The sequence below is a fragment of the Danio rerio genome, chromosome 18 (assembly GCF_049306965.1).
Source record: "Danio rerio strain Tuebingen ecotype United States chromosome 18, GRCz12tu, whole genome shotgun sequence".
NCBI classification, from domain to species: domain Eukaryota; kingdom Metazoa; phylum Chordata; class Actinopteri; order Cypriniformes; family Danionidae; genus Danio; species Danio rerio.
In genome coordinates, this window is record NC_133193.1 from 44,072,374 (window position 1) to 44,085,000 (window position 12,627).

The 12,627-nt window shown below is 36.1% G+C and overlaps 1 protein-coding gene across 3 annotated transcripts in view; it reads right to left on the reverse strand.

Annotated features, from left to right (window-relative positions):
• The window catches only part of rasa2 (RAS p21 protein activator 2), a 97,395-nt gene that overhangs the window by 57,565 nt on the left and 27,203 nt on the right, over nt 1-12,627 (reverse strand). For all 3 annotated transcript variants that reach the window (XR_012394094.1, XM_017352121.4, XM_073930041.1), the window contains exons 2-4: nt 11,225-11,348; nt 5,792-5,898; nt 5,597-5,691 (exon numbers count right to left, since the gene is read on the reverse strand). Coding sequence is in view for 1 of the 3 variants with exons in the window: in XM_017352121.4 (XP_017207610.2) it covers nt 5,597-5,691; nt 5,792-5,898; nt 11,225-11,348 (326 nt within the window). In the remaining 2 variants the exon portion in view is untranslated. The remainder of the gene's footprint in view (nt 1-5,596; nt 5,692-5,791; nt 5,899-11,224; nt 11,349-12,627) is intronic.

Below are 12,627 nucleotides of genomic sequence, written 5' to 3' on the forward strand. Positions count from 1 at the left end.
AAGCAATATTTAAATATTCTTTAATATATTATATATATTTAGATAGATATATTATCTATATATCTATTTCTATTAATATAGATATATTTTCTATGAGATGCTATATTTTAGATATTTTGTATATACATTGGTCAATAACATATGCAAAAGATTACAATGTGAAAAATTGGTAATTTTTTAAATACAATTTTAACAAAGAAGGAAATAAATAAAAGTAACTATAAAAATACATTAATTTGAAATTAGGCGAGGCGATGGCGCAGTAGGTAGTGGTCGCCTTACAGCAAGAAGGTCGCTGGTTCAAGCCTCAGTTGGGTCAGTTGGGGTTTCTGTGAGGAGTTTGCATGTTCTCCCTGCTTTCGTGTGGGTTTCCACACAGTCCAAAGACATGCGGTACAGGTGAATTGGGTTGGCTAAATTGTCCATAGTGTATGAGTGTGAATGAGAGTTTCCCAGAGATGGGTTGTAGCTGGAAAAACATCTGCTGCGTAAAACATGTGCTTGATAAGTTGGCGTTTCATTCCATTGTGGCGACCCTGGATTAATAAAGGGACTAAGCTGAAAGAAAAAATAAATAAATAATTTGAAATTTAATAGTTTTTTTACATAATTATTTGCCTTATTTGACACAATACTTTTTGTACTTTATTTTTGTTTGTTTAAGGTTTTTCTTGAAAAAGATTGAAAGAAAAACAAACCATTTCTCCCAATATTGCAGGTATTTGTTCGTTTGTAATATTAAAGAAAAAGTCATCCTCTCCATATTTTGAGCACTAGATCCAATGTCCAACCTTTCAGATATTTTAGGGGGTTCGAGCTACTTAAAAATCTTAAAAATTATATATTTTCTTGGTTGCTAGAAGATTTTTAATAAATACTTCTATTTTATAACAATTAACCTGGGAAATATTGCAGCCAACTTAATGGTAAAAGACAAGTGCATTCCATCACCAAGCATATTTGTAATTACTTGCATAACATCCTGCCAGACAGTACAACTAAATGGCTGGCAACTGCAAAATTTGACACCTTATTTGAATTTAAATGTATTATCTTTCTATCCCTATTATATGTTAGGCGATTACACTATTATTGTAATCAAGATAACTTAAATAAAGCAGCGTTGTTTAAATGACACCAAAACATCACTGAAAATCTATAAAAATATTCATTTTTAAAAGGGGTGTACTCACTTATGCATTCATTCATTTTCTTTTCGGCTTAGTCCCTTTATTAATCTGGGGTCGCCACAGCGAAACGCCAACTTATCAAGCATTTGTTTTACACAGCGGATGCCCTTCCAGCAGCAACCCAGCACTGGGAATCACCCATACACACTCTTTCATACACATACTCTACGGCCAATTTAGTTTATTCAATTCACCTGCATGTCTTTGGACTGTAGAGAAAACCGGAGGACAGGCCCAGATTGGCTAATCAGGAGGACCGGGAGAATTCCCGGTGGGCCGGTCCATTTTTTGCCCACGAGGGCTGGTGTCCCTAGCTGCTTGCACTCTCAGCAGTCGCACTTTTTTCATTGGTTTATTTATTTGACCATAGCCTCACTATTTTAATTCATTATTTTGCCGCAGCTCTGCTCTTTTTATTTATTTTCTCGCAGCCCCGTGAGCAAAATGCAGCCTGCAGGTTAATGATGACAGAAATCATTCGACCCCAAACAGGGGCACCTTAGTGAAAATAAGAATTCCACTAATTAATATTAATGAATATTACACCTGTCAATGAAGATCAGATGATTCACTACATTAATAAATCTGACATAACTTGATCAGAAATTTAAAAAGGGGAGAAAAAGATTAAGCCATCAATAGAAAGTTATACTGTGGTTAAGAGTCTTGCATTAAATTCCAAACGCTCTGGCATGACAGTGCCATTGTGGTCCAGTGGTCAGCACTTTGCGTTACAACGCCGCCGACTCGAGTTCGAACCTGCCCGGAGTCATTTTTTTATTTATTTATTTTTTTCATTTTTAATGTGAAGACATATAATACTGTTTGGGTTACATTTTTGTATGTATGTGTGTGTGACCACCGTTACAAAGGACTAGACATCTATAAAGAATTTAGCACAGAATATATATTCAGATATTGCACTGAGGTGGGCCGGTCTAAGTCTTAAAACTCCAGGGCTGAAAAGGAGTCCCACTCCGGCCCTGCCGGAGCACCCGGAGGAAACCCACGCCAACAAGGGGAGAACATCCAAGCTTCACACAGAAATGCCAACTGACCCAGCCGTTTGCAAAACAAACTCAAATATGATTACATGATTATTCGGTTTGAAAATAAAACAGATGTTGAACGTATATACAGTTGAAGTCTAAACTGTGAACTAGAGGTCTGCATTCCCGCGGGCGCCGCGAGACCCGACCAGATTTCTACGGCGCGGGTATAAATTTCCGAATAAATCACGGGAGCGGTCGGTAACGGGTTTAATTTGGGACGGGAGCGGGCTGTCTAGCAATATCGCTCCCGACTCCAGAGTGAGCACGCGTATGTATGTGTGTAAATGAAATAGCGCGATGCTGTGTTTAGCTTGTTTGTTGCAGTGTGTGTGTGTGTGTATGTATGCGCACGCGCAAATGAGAGATAGAGAGCTTTGCCTCATTGCCTGTGTTTGTGCTTGGTGCTTATGAGTGTGTGTGAGAGGGCGCGTGCGCGCGAATGAGAGAGAAAGCTTTGTCTGTGTGTGTGTGCTTGGTGCTGTGCGTGTGTGTGTTTATACAGACAGCTTGTTATAGGCTGTCTGGACTGTATAACTGGGTGATTTTTCGGTTTTGTTCTCCCCCCGCTCTTTAGCGGGATCGGGCGCAACGGATAGAAAACGGGGCGGGTCGGGCAGCGGGACATCAAGTGCTTAATATAAGCGGGAGCGGTCGGGTTCCGGCTAAAACCTGGCGGGTGCGAGCGGGAGCGGGATTCAAAATTTAGTCCCGCGCAGATCTCTACTGTGAACTGTGAAACATTAACAGAGCAAAGAATGTTCACAGTATGTCCTATAATATTTTTTTCTTCTGGAAAAGGTCTTATTTGTTTTATTTTGATCAATATTATTAGCCCCCTTAAGCAATATTTTATTTTCCGATAGTCTACAGAACAAACCATTGTTATAGAATAACTTGCCTACTTACCCTAACTTGCCTAGTTAACCTAATTAAGCCTTGAACCTATAAGCTAAATACTAGTATCTTGAAAAATGTCTAGTAAAATACTATTTATTGTCATCATGCCAAAGATAAAATAAATCAGTTATTAAAAATTAATTATTAAAACTATTATGTTTAGAAATGTGTTGAAAAACATTTCTCTGCCATAAAAAAAAAATCTACAGGGGGGCTAATAATTCAGAAGGGCTATTAATTCTGACTTCAACTATAAACAAGCTACAATCAAAATAATAAGTGTGTTGAATACTTCTATGTACAGAATGAAGTGCTAAATCTTCAATCTATTCAAAGAATCTTGTGATCTAATCAGTGAAACCTGCAGAATGTGCAAGTGTTGAGCAGAGATGTGTTTGCATACTGTACAATGACCTAATAATACATATGTGGAAACCTAAAAAAAAAAACACATGTTGTGTGTAAATATGATGGTTTTTTGAGTGTGTAACGGCTATTAGAACACAAATATTAAGGGAGGTCTGGTGACTTCAGACTCGCTCTGAACGTTATCTGGCATCTGGCACAAACGCCACCCATCTTAGGGTGAAAAACACATCCATCGCAGAGTGTTTAACCACAGTCACGAAGTAACACTCCAACATGTCGACTCTACTGCTATTTTAGAGTTTATCAATATTGCTCAGTATTTTCAGTTTTCTATATTTGGTCAAGCGCGCACACAGACACACAAAAACACTGTACATTAGAAGGTCTTGTTTATTTCCTGAGCAAATAATGAGCATTTATCTTTAAAACATGATTTACAGAAAACACCAAGTGTAATTTCATTCAGAATAACACAAGATAAAGTAACCAAAAATCTTGTCAGTCATATTTATGATAAGAATCATATGATGACATGTTGAAAAACTTTAATTATCAATTTATCAACTTTAATTATTATCATTAATTGTCATTTTTAATACTTATACTTCTGAGTTTTACTTATTTGTCAAAATGTGATATTTCTAAAATATAATAGGATTTAGTAAATGAAGATTTTTTCTGATCACCAGTTTGATATACAATAATCATTTTCATTTATTTCAAGTATATCTTACTCTAGAACTTTTTTCTCCCATATTTAGACTTTTTCTTCTTAGAAGTGTGAGACATTAAAGATGACATTTTACTTGCATTAAAAAAGCTTTTAATTTAGTTTTAATAACAAATAATAATATTTTTAAAATCATATTTAATTTAATTTATAATAATATTTGAAACAATTATATAAAACAAAAATAATAATAAAATATATAACAAAATAACTAAAGATGAAAAAGTATATATAATTTTTCTTTTTTTATTATATTTTGTAATGAATAATTTTATTTACATTTTAATAAAAAATATATATATATATACACACACACACACACACACACACACACACACACACACACATACACATATATATATATATATATATATATATATATATATATATATATATATATATATATAACAACAATAAAAAATAATAAAAAAACAATAATAATTAAATCCTATTTAATGTAATTTATATTACCATTTAAAAATTAAATATAAAAAAAATATATATATTTATAACAAAATAGCTAAAAAACTATTTTAAAATTTTGAATTTTATATAAACGTTTTAATAACTAAATAACAATAATAATTAAAAATCATATTTAATTTAATTTATATTCATATTTAAAACAAATTTTTTTTTAAAAAAACTTCATCAATAAACATCAATAAAAATATATATATATTAATGAGGACACCAAAATGGGAACAGGTTTTAGCTCCAAAAGTTTCACTAAAAAAACTACTCTTCAAATATGATTCAGGTGATTTTTATGTTTAATAACACAAAACTAACAAAAAGCCCACACAATATTTACAGTGGTTATAGCAGTAAGTAAGCATTCAATATATTATCATCAATCCACATTCACGACACTCAAACACAACATTAAAGCTAGCTAGCTTGACTTTTCTTGATGAAAAAGGTGGCAACCCACTATTTGAAACTGCCTTTCTGTTCGTTTCAAAGAGGCAAAGTCCTTTACGTAAACACTTTTTGTTTCTGATACAGTCAATCCACACCCCCTGTCCCCGGTTCTGCTGAATAGTGAATCACACTTGTGTACAAAACAGAGCCCGTGCATACACCATACACAAAAACAGGATGTGGAGTTGAGCTTGCATCTGCTTTCAACTCATAGGACCACATTTAAGAGCTGACTAATCATACACTGATCTCATTGGTTACGGACACGGCGGTGAGTAATCAGAAACTCACTTGATTGGCCCAGACCACGGCTGGAGACAAACCGCAGAAGGGAAGTGAGGCTTTGTGTGCTTATACGTTGGGTGTGTGTGTGTGTGTGTGTGTGTGTTTGTGCGTTGAATGACAACTTGTGTGCCATCTAACCGTCCACTCACCTGAACTTCTGAGTGTGGATCCACAGGCTGTAGTTGAAACCAGTTCTCTTTCCCGCAGTACTTATACAGATCTTCCTTCCTGATGGCTACTTTCCCTGCAAACACACATGTACGTCAGCTTTAGTTGACATGTACACTGTGCATTAGTCTTGTAAACTGTGAGGGAGAAAAAAATAAAGGACGAGAGATACTGACCTACAGGTAGATCCCTTATTTGGAACATGCTCTTGGCGTACACGTAGAAGGACAGGCATTGGAACGGCCGCGGAATTTCGAAGTAGAAATCCTCGCTATAGAACGGACTGAAAAAGAAGACAGAGAGGTGGAGAAAGAGATTATATTCTGTGTATACAAGATTCTAAAGTAAGGGATTAAGGCTCAATCCCAATTCTACCCATCAGCCCTTCCCCCTACCCCTCGTTTTGCGCGTTCACACCAAGGGATAGCGGTGTCCCAATTCTCTTTAGCTTGAAGGCGTAGGGAAACCATGATCAGCAATGGTTACAAAATTGCATGACATTCGTAGTAAACCATTTGTTAAATATGATACGCAATAACTTTCCACTTTTGTTTTGGGCTGCAGGCTTTACACTTTCATGTGTCAGGAGTATTCAGCAATTTATTTAGTTTTTATTTAGGCAAAGGCGAAATGACCAGGAAAAAAAAATAGATCGGGCGTTAACTGACAGCTGATAATAAAAGAGCGCCCTTTTCGCCATTCCTGTATTTGATCTGTTCACAGGGTGTCATTTTTTAATGAATGTTTTACTATAGTTTATGAGAGAAAAGTTCAAGCTTGGCCATCTTCTTTTAAATCGAGGCATTTTTAAATTAGTAGGCATCCTAATGTAATGGCCATTTATGCAGGTGATGTATGCAATAGTTTATTGACCTGGATCTGTCAGGGTTCTGCAACTCTGGTTTTGTAAGTTCTTGTTTTGGTGGCAGAGTCCGGACACTAGCTCTATCTAGTCATGTCCTGTTGTGCTCTGCTCGAGTTTTCTTGGGTCGAGCACTTGTTTTGTCAGTGTGTGTGTCTCCGTATGAGCGCCATTTGTGAACGCGCATGGACCGTGCGTATCCTCGCTTGATGCGAGTGCGTGAGGTCTTTGCGTGTGTGCAAGTGTGCGCTCCCGTCTGGGTGTTCACGTTCGTCTGTCTGCAGCGTGGTGTTTCATTCCCAGCGTCTCAGTCCAGTTGATTTCGGTTTTGGTCGGCGCTGGGATGAAACATGCACGCTGCGTGTGTGAGTGCGAGGTGAGTGCTTTCATTCATCGTGTACTTGTGTCTTGCGTTCAGTCTTCTGTTGTTGTTGTGTTTAGCACGTGGTGCGTGTTTACATGCACCGCGTGCTTGTGTTGTCATGAGCACGCGATTGAGAGAAGTTATCTCATTGGCTTCGTGTTCAAGTCTTGTTTTATGTGAGCGCATGGCTTGTGTTGTCTCTTTGTGCCATGTTCTCTCCCGTCTATTGTCTAGTCCCACCCTCCTTGTTAACCTATTATTAGTTAATTGTGTTCATCTGGTTGTATGTTCATTTACTTCTGTTTATATTCCCCTCATGTCTGCTGTCCTTTGCCAGTTCGTCATCGTTTCTCTCCTTGTCCTGTCGTGTGCTCCAGCCCTGATCCCTACCAGCCTGCCCAGTCAAGGTTGTTTGTTTGCTTGTTTGTTTGTTTGTTTGTTTTGCTAGTGTTTTCCCCCTTGGGGTAGTTTGTTTTGCATTTTATTTTTATTATTAATACATTTTCATGTATCTGCATTTAAGTCCTCGCTCCTTTTTCCCCGACTAAAACCGTGACAGGATCCTGTCAAATCATCAATAACCAAATCCAGCAAATTGTTTAATCCATGTACGAAGAAAGGACGCCAGGGGTCCGTTCTTCGTACCTCGCTTAAATGATCTAAGATGATTTGGCAGATCCTGGATCTTTTCATCTTGATAACTGATCTCTCGCTAATTTGGTTCTTCAAACAAGTTCGCGAATCAGATTAGAATGTCTGGATAAACTGATCTGAGATCGCTGCGTGTGTTGTGAAGGACAGATCTATCGATCCTCGAAATCATGATCAGCAATGCAACGATTGGCTGACGGCACAGCAGCGTAATGACATCATCTGATTAATATTCAATTATCCATGTGAGCAAAATTACATCAAATTAGCAGTAAACGGCTTGTTAAATATGACGCGCAATAACCTTCCACATTTGTTGTGAGCTGCAGGCTTTACACTTTCATGTGTCAAGAGTATTCATCATGTATTTCAATGCAAATCAATGTATTTAGTTCCACATTTAGAAAATATTTTCTTTATTATAGTAGCTGTTTTTTAATCGGTGTAAAGAATAACTGGTTGTTTACAAAAGCATTTTGATATTGGTAAAGGCGTCTGCAACTTTTGTGAAGCATCAAAACACTGGCATATTAACTATCAAAACATGTTTATGACTGCATAAATGTATTATTGCTTTAAAAGAAAAAAGTCACATATTGTGCATTCCTATCATAAACAATTTGTACTAAAGCGATCTAAAACGTTTATATCAATAAGTTTTCTCTTTGCACCACCAGATGGCAGTCTTTGTACTTTCATTTCGAGGGTGCAGATTGCATAAGTTTTATTATTATGTATAACTTTATTTATTTTATTAATAACCATAACTTTATATATATATATAGTTAAAAAATATGTACCATTTTCCCAAGTGTATATAACTACTACTGTAAGAAAATATCAGAATTAGGAACATACTTTCTGTATTATCTTTGCTTGAACTGAGCCGATCTAATCCTGTTTATATGAATTGAACCTGCTCCCGATCAGGTTTGACCTAGCAGAACTGTTGCCATGACAACAACTCTCGGATCAGCTTTGAAGAACGAAACGATCCTGGATCATGTCAAATCGTCAATATCCAAATCCAGCTAACTGAGTAATCCACGTACGAAGAACAGACCCCAGGTTTCCCAGTACTTGGTTGTTGCTGGAAGGGCATCCGCTGCATTAAACATATGCCGGAATAGTTGATGGTTCATTCCACTATGTTGACCCCTGATAAATAAGGGACCAGCCCAAAATAAATGAGTGAATGAATGAATGAGCCTCTTGTGGGTAGGTTTTTAGAAGAACTAAAAAATATATAATGTATAATCATGTTAGTCGAGTAGCTGTATATAATCAAAGTAAGATCTATGAAAAAATAAAGTGATTGTGTACAAATGCACATTGCTTTGCATCTTATAAACACAACAAAGCCTTAAAAATACACTCTGGACCACCTCTTTAACATGAGAAATATTGCAAAAGAGGGATGTTAACTATTCATTGAAGACTGACTAATCAGCAAAGTACACCTTAGTACGAATGGAAGAGTACTCATTTTTTTGTGCATTCCAATTTGCTCAAAAAAAAAAAATACACACAATATTCTTTCACGACTTTCAGAGAAGGAAAAAAACCGTCAGATTGAGAATGCCATCAAAAAAAAATGTCAAATTTACTGTCCCACCCACAGATGCTGCACTACAAACACAGAGCATAAACAGTAACAAGATTTTTTGATGCAAAGATGATATAGTAGAAACGTCTAGCTTTATAAATGTACATACACTTTAAATAAAAAAATATAAAAACTTTAGTGGATTTAAGAAGCTACTGACCTTTCAATCATTACAGTCTTATGAAATGGTTAATTAAAAACACAACAGAAACAGAACAGAGAATCAGTCACCATCCTGGGTGTGTTGCGTTGTGTTGTGCCTTGTACGTTGTGCACAGCATGATCAGATCATTAACTATCCTAACTGAATTAGCATAACATCTAACACAACTTGTACATTCAGTTCATGAGCATGCAATTATAAATATTAAAATCGCATGCATAAAAAGACCAAAGTGGCCTGATAACTAAATACCATAAGCATGGACATTTTTGAGTAAGCACCGGCCTTGTTGCATTTTCCAGATTTCCTTAATATGCATTATATCCTATGCACATTTTTGAAAGAATATAACACACAGTAGCACACTAAAATAGATCACATGGACGAATGCCTGTCTGTACATATGAGGCAGTTATTTTGAGACCCTGTACGTTGAACCCATGCAAACTCCACACATCAACTGTCCCGGCCAGGACTTGAACCAACAACCTTCTTGATGTGAGGCGACAATGCTAACCACTGAGCCATCGTGCAGCCTCAAAAAAAGTTATTTTGAGTGAATATCAGTAGAATATTACTAATAACTACAAATATGTTTCTCCATCAAATCTCCTACCAAATAATTTAAATAATCATAGTACATAGTAATCTATGTAATTTAAGGAAGTTGCTTTGGATAAAAGCTAAATGACTAAATGCAAATGTGTAATCAAAAAAATATGACCATGTAAAAATCTAGAATCAAACAATTAAAAAAACAACAGCTTTAAAAGGTTTAGCATGTGAAAAATGACTGCAGCGCAAGCTTTGTGACTGCAACAGTCAAATACCTCAGCTAAGACTTGAGAGGAAAATGATCATCCACCCACACACACACTCCAGCTCTCTCACACAGACACACACACACACAAATGACACACACTCATAGCCCCCGCACTAAAGAGCGCATGCGCACACACATACATTCACACACATAAACATATCCTGACCTCCCCGCCACTGCTACAGGTGAAACACTCAAAAACACAGTGCATGACCACGGATTCAAATCAGGTTGAACAATGAGCCAGATGAGAGGAAGAAAGATTAGAAGAGGCGAAGAAAGACTTTAGGAAAACCTTCACGCTCTGAAAGCGGCTGATTGCAAGTCAGTGTGCATGTGAAAGAAAGACAAGGAGCGATGGATAGAAGTGTGAGAGAGAAAAAAGTGAGGGAAGGCGTAGGTGGACACCCTTCCTTAGACACAGCCAACAAAGCCCTTTGAACAGAGGGGGAAGAAACACCGTTGTGAAACACCACCAGAGGAAAAGCCTTCAGAAAGAGAGTGAGATAAAGCAAAAGTGCTTCTTTCAATGACTAGACGCTTTTGCGACCCGAAAAAATACACAGTGTAATACCTTCGGCATGGTCTGATATCTAGACGAACAATCAGATGAGGCAAATCTGCTGTACATGCAGTGAAAAGACTAGTCTGACTGTAATAAAATGATTAGCCCTCCTATGACTTTTTTTTTTCCTTTATCAAATATTTTCCAAATGATGTTTAACAGAGCAAGGAATTTTTCACAGTATTTCCTATAATATTTTTTCTTCTGGAGAAGAAATTTCTTTTATTTTGGCTAGAATTAAAGTCTTTAATTGTTTTAAACCATTGTAAGGTTTAAATTTAAACCACAAAGTAGAGTAATACAGCTTTACTATTAGTAGACCATTCACAAACACTACTTCATTAAATTATACAACTGTCACCGACCAAAATAAAAGTGTAATCTTCCTGCTCTTGCTCGAGTTACGTACACGACGTACTGAAAAAAAACAACAGGTCTGCATTTTTGTGAAGCAGCATGAAAACCACATATATGAGAAAAGCTGTACTTTTAAGATAAATATCATCCCCAACAGCATCAGCATGTAGCTTGCATGCAAAGGTTGTGGGCTACTGTGTATGTGTTTACAGTCTCACCTTACGCTCTTCTCGAAAACCTTTGTGCGATATACTTCCTCCTGGTCCAAACTGATGGTACAGAAGGTGCAGAGGTCGCGGAGACGGTTCGGCCCTGAGTTCGGACCCAGATGCTTCGCTTCGCCTGTGTAAGAAAACACAAAACGCACGACGCTTAGACACTGCTACTCACATTATTGTACACTAAAACCTGAAAGGAAATGTACACTGTAAAAAATGAAACTTCAAATTAAGTCATTATACCTTAAAGAATTAAAAGCATAGTTTATCCACATTTATGTTAGTTACCCCTCATGCACTTGAAAGAAATATTCATTGTATTTGCTAAATACTTTTAAGGTAACTGGTTGCAAACAACTGATATTGGGCTGAATTTAAACAAACTATGTAAGTTTTATAAAATGTAATTAGTTTGCTTAAATTCAGCTCGTATCAATTATTTGCAACCAGTTACCTTAAAAATATTTAGCAAATACAATGAATCTTTTTTTCAGTGTGTTGTTTCTAACCATAGACATATAATAAATAAGGTAATATAATAAGATTTTATATTATCTAAAACTATTTATTTATATTTATTATATATTAGATTTTATAATTTCCCTGGATCTATCTATCTATCTATCTATCTATCTATCTATCTATCTATCTATCTATCTATCTATCTATCTATCTATCTATCTATCTATCCATCTATATATATATATATATATATATATATATATATATATATATATATATATATATATATATATATATATATATATATATATATATATACACATACATTAGGTATGTAACGGTATCAGAATTTCATGTTACGGTAATACCTCGGTATGAATGTCACGGTACGGTATTGAATCATTTACAGGAAAAACAAAACTTATGAAAATACTCCAAAAAAGTGCCAAAAGTGTCAATGACATACAAATTAGTCATCTATCTGTAAGCTTTGAAACAGGAACTTCAATTTTAATAACAAAAAAATATTAAACCATGTAAAAAAATTAAGTTTCAATTTAGTATTGTTGAAAACTCATCACATTCAACATTTAATCACTCACTCACTTAGATAGAGATGGGTTTTAAGGAAAATTATCATATAACTATAATCTGGTAAAAGCTGGTATCTCTGGGTATTTACAATGTCCCCTGCAACAGAAAAAAAACCTCTCATTTGGGACTGAGGTTTCTGGGACAGAGATATGACTTGGCCCAGGTTGACAGCAGTGGGTAACGTTGTGCATCGTCTTTCCCCCACTTGAGAGGACAAGCCATGAGTGAGATAGAGGTCTCTTTGCGGTACAAGTCAATGTCTGCATCAATCTGAACAGTGTGCTGTGTTTCTGCAATCCCCATGACTGTTATTAGTCGTTTTCCTCAACTTGCAGGCACGTGCACAC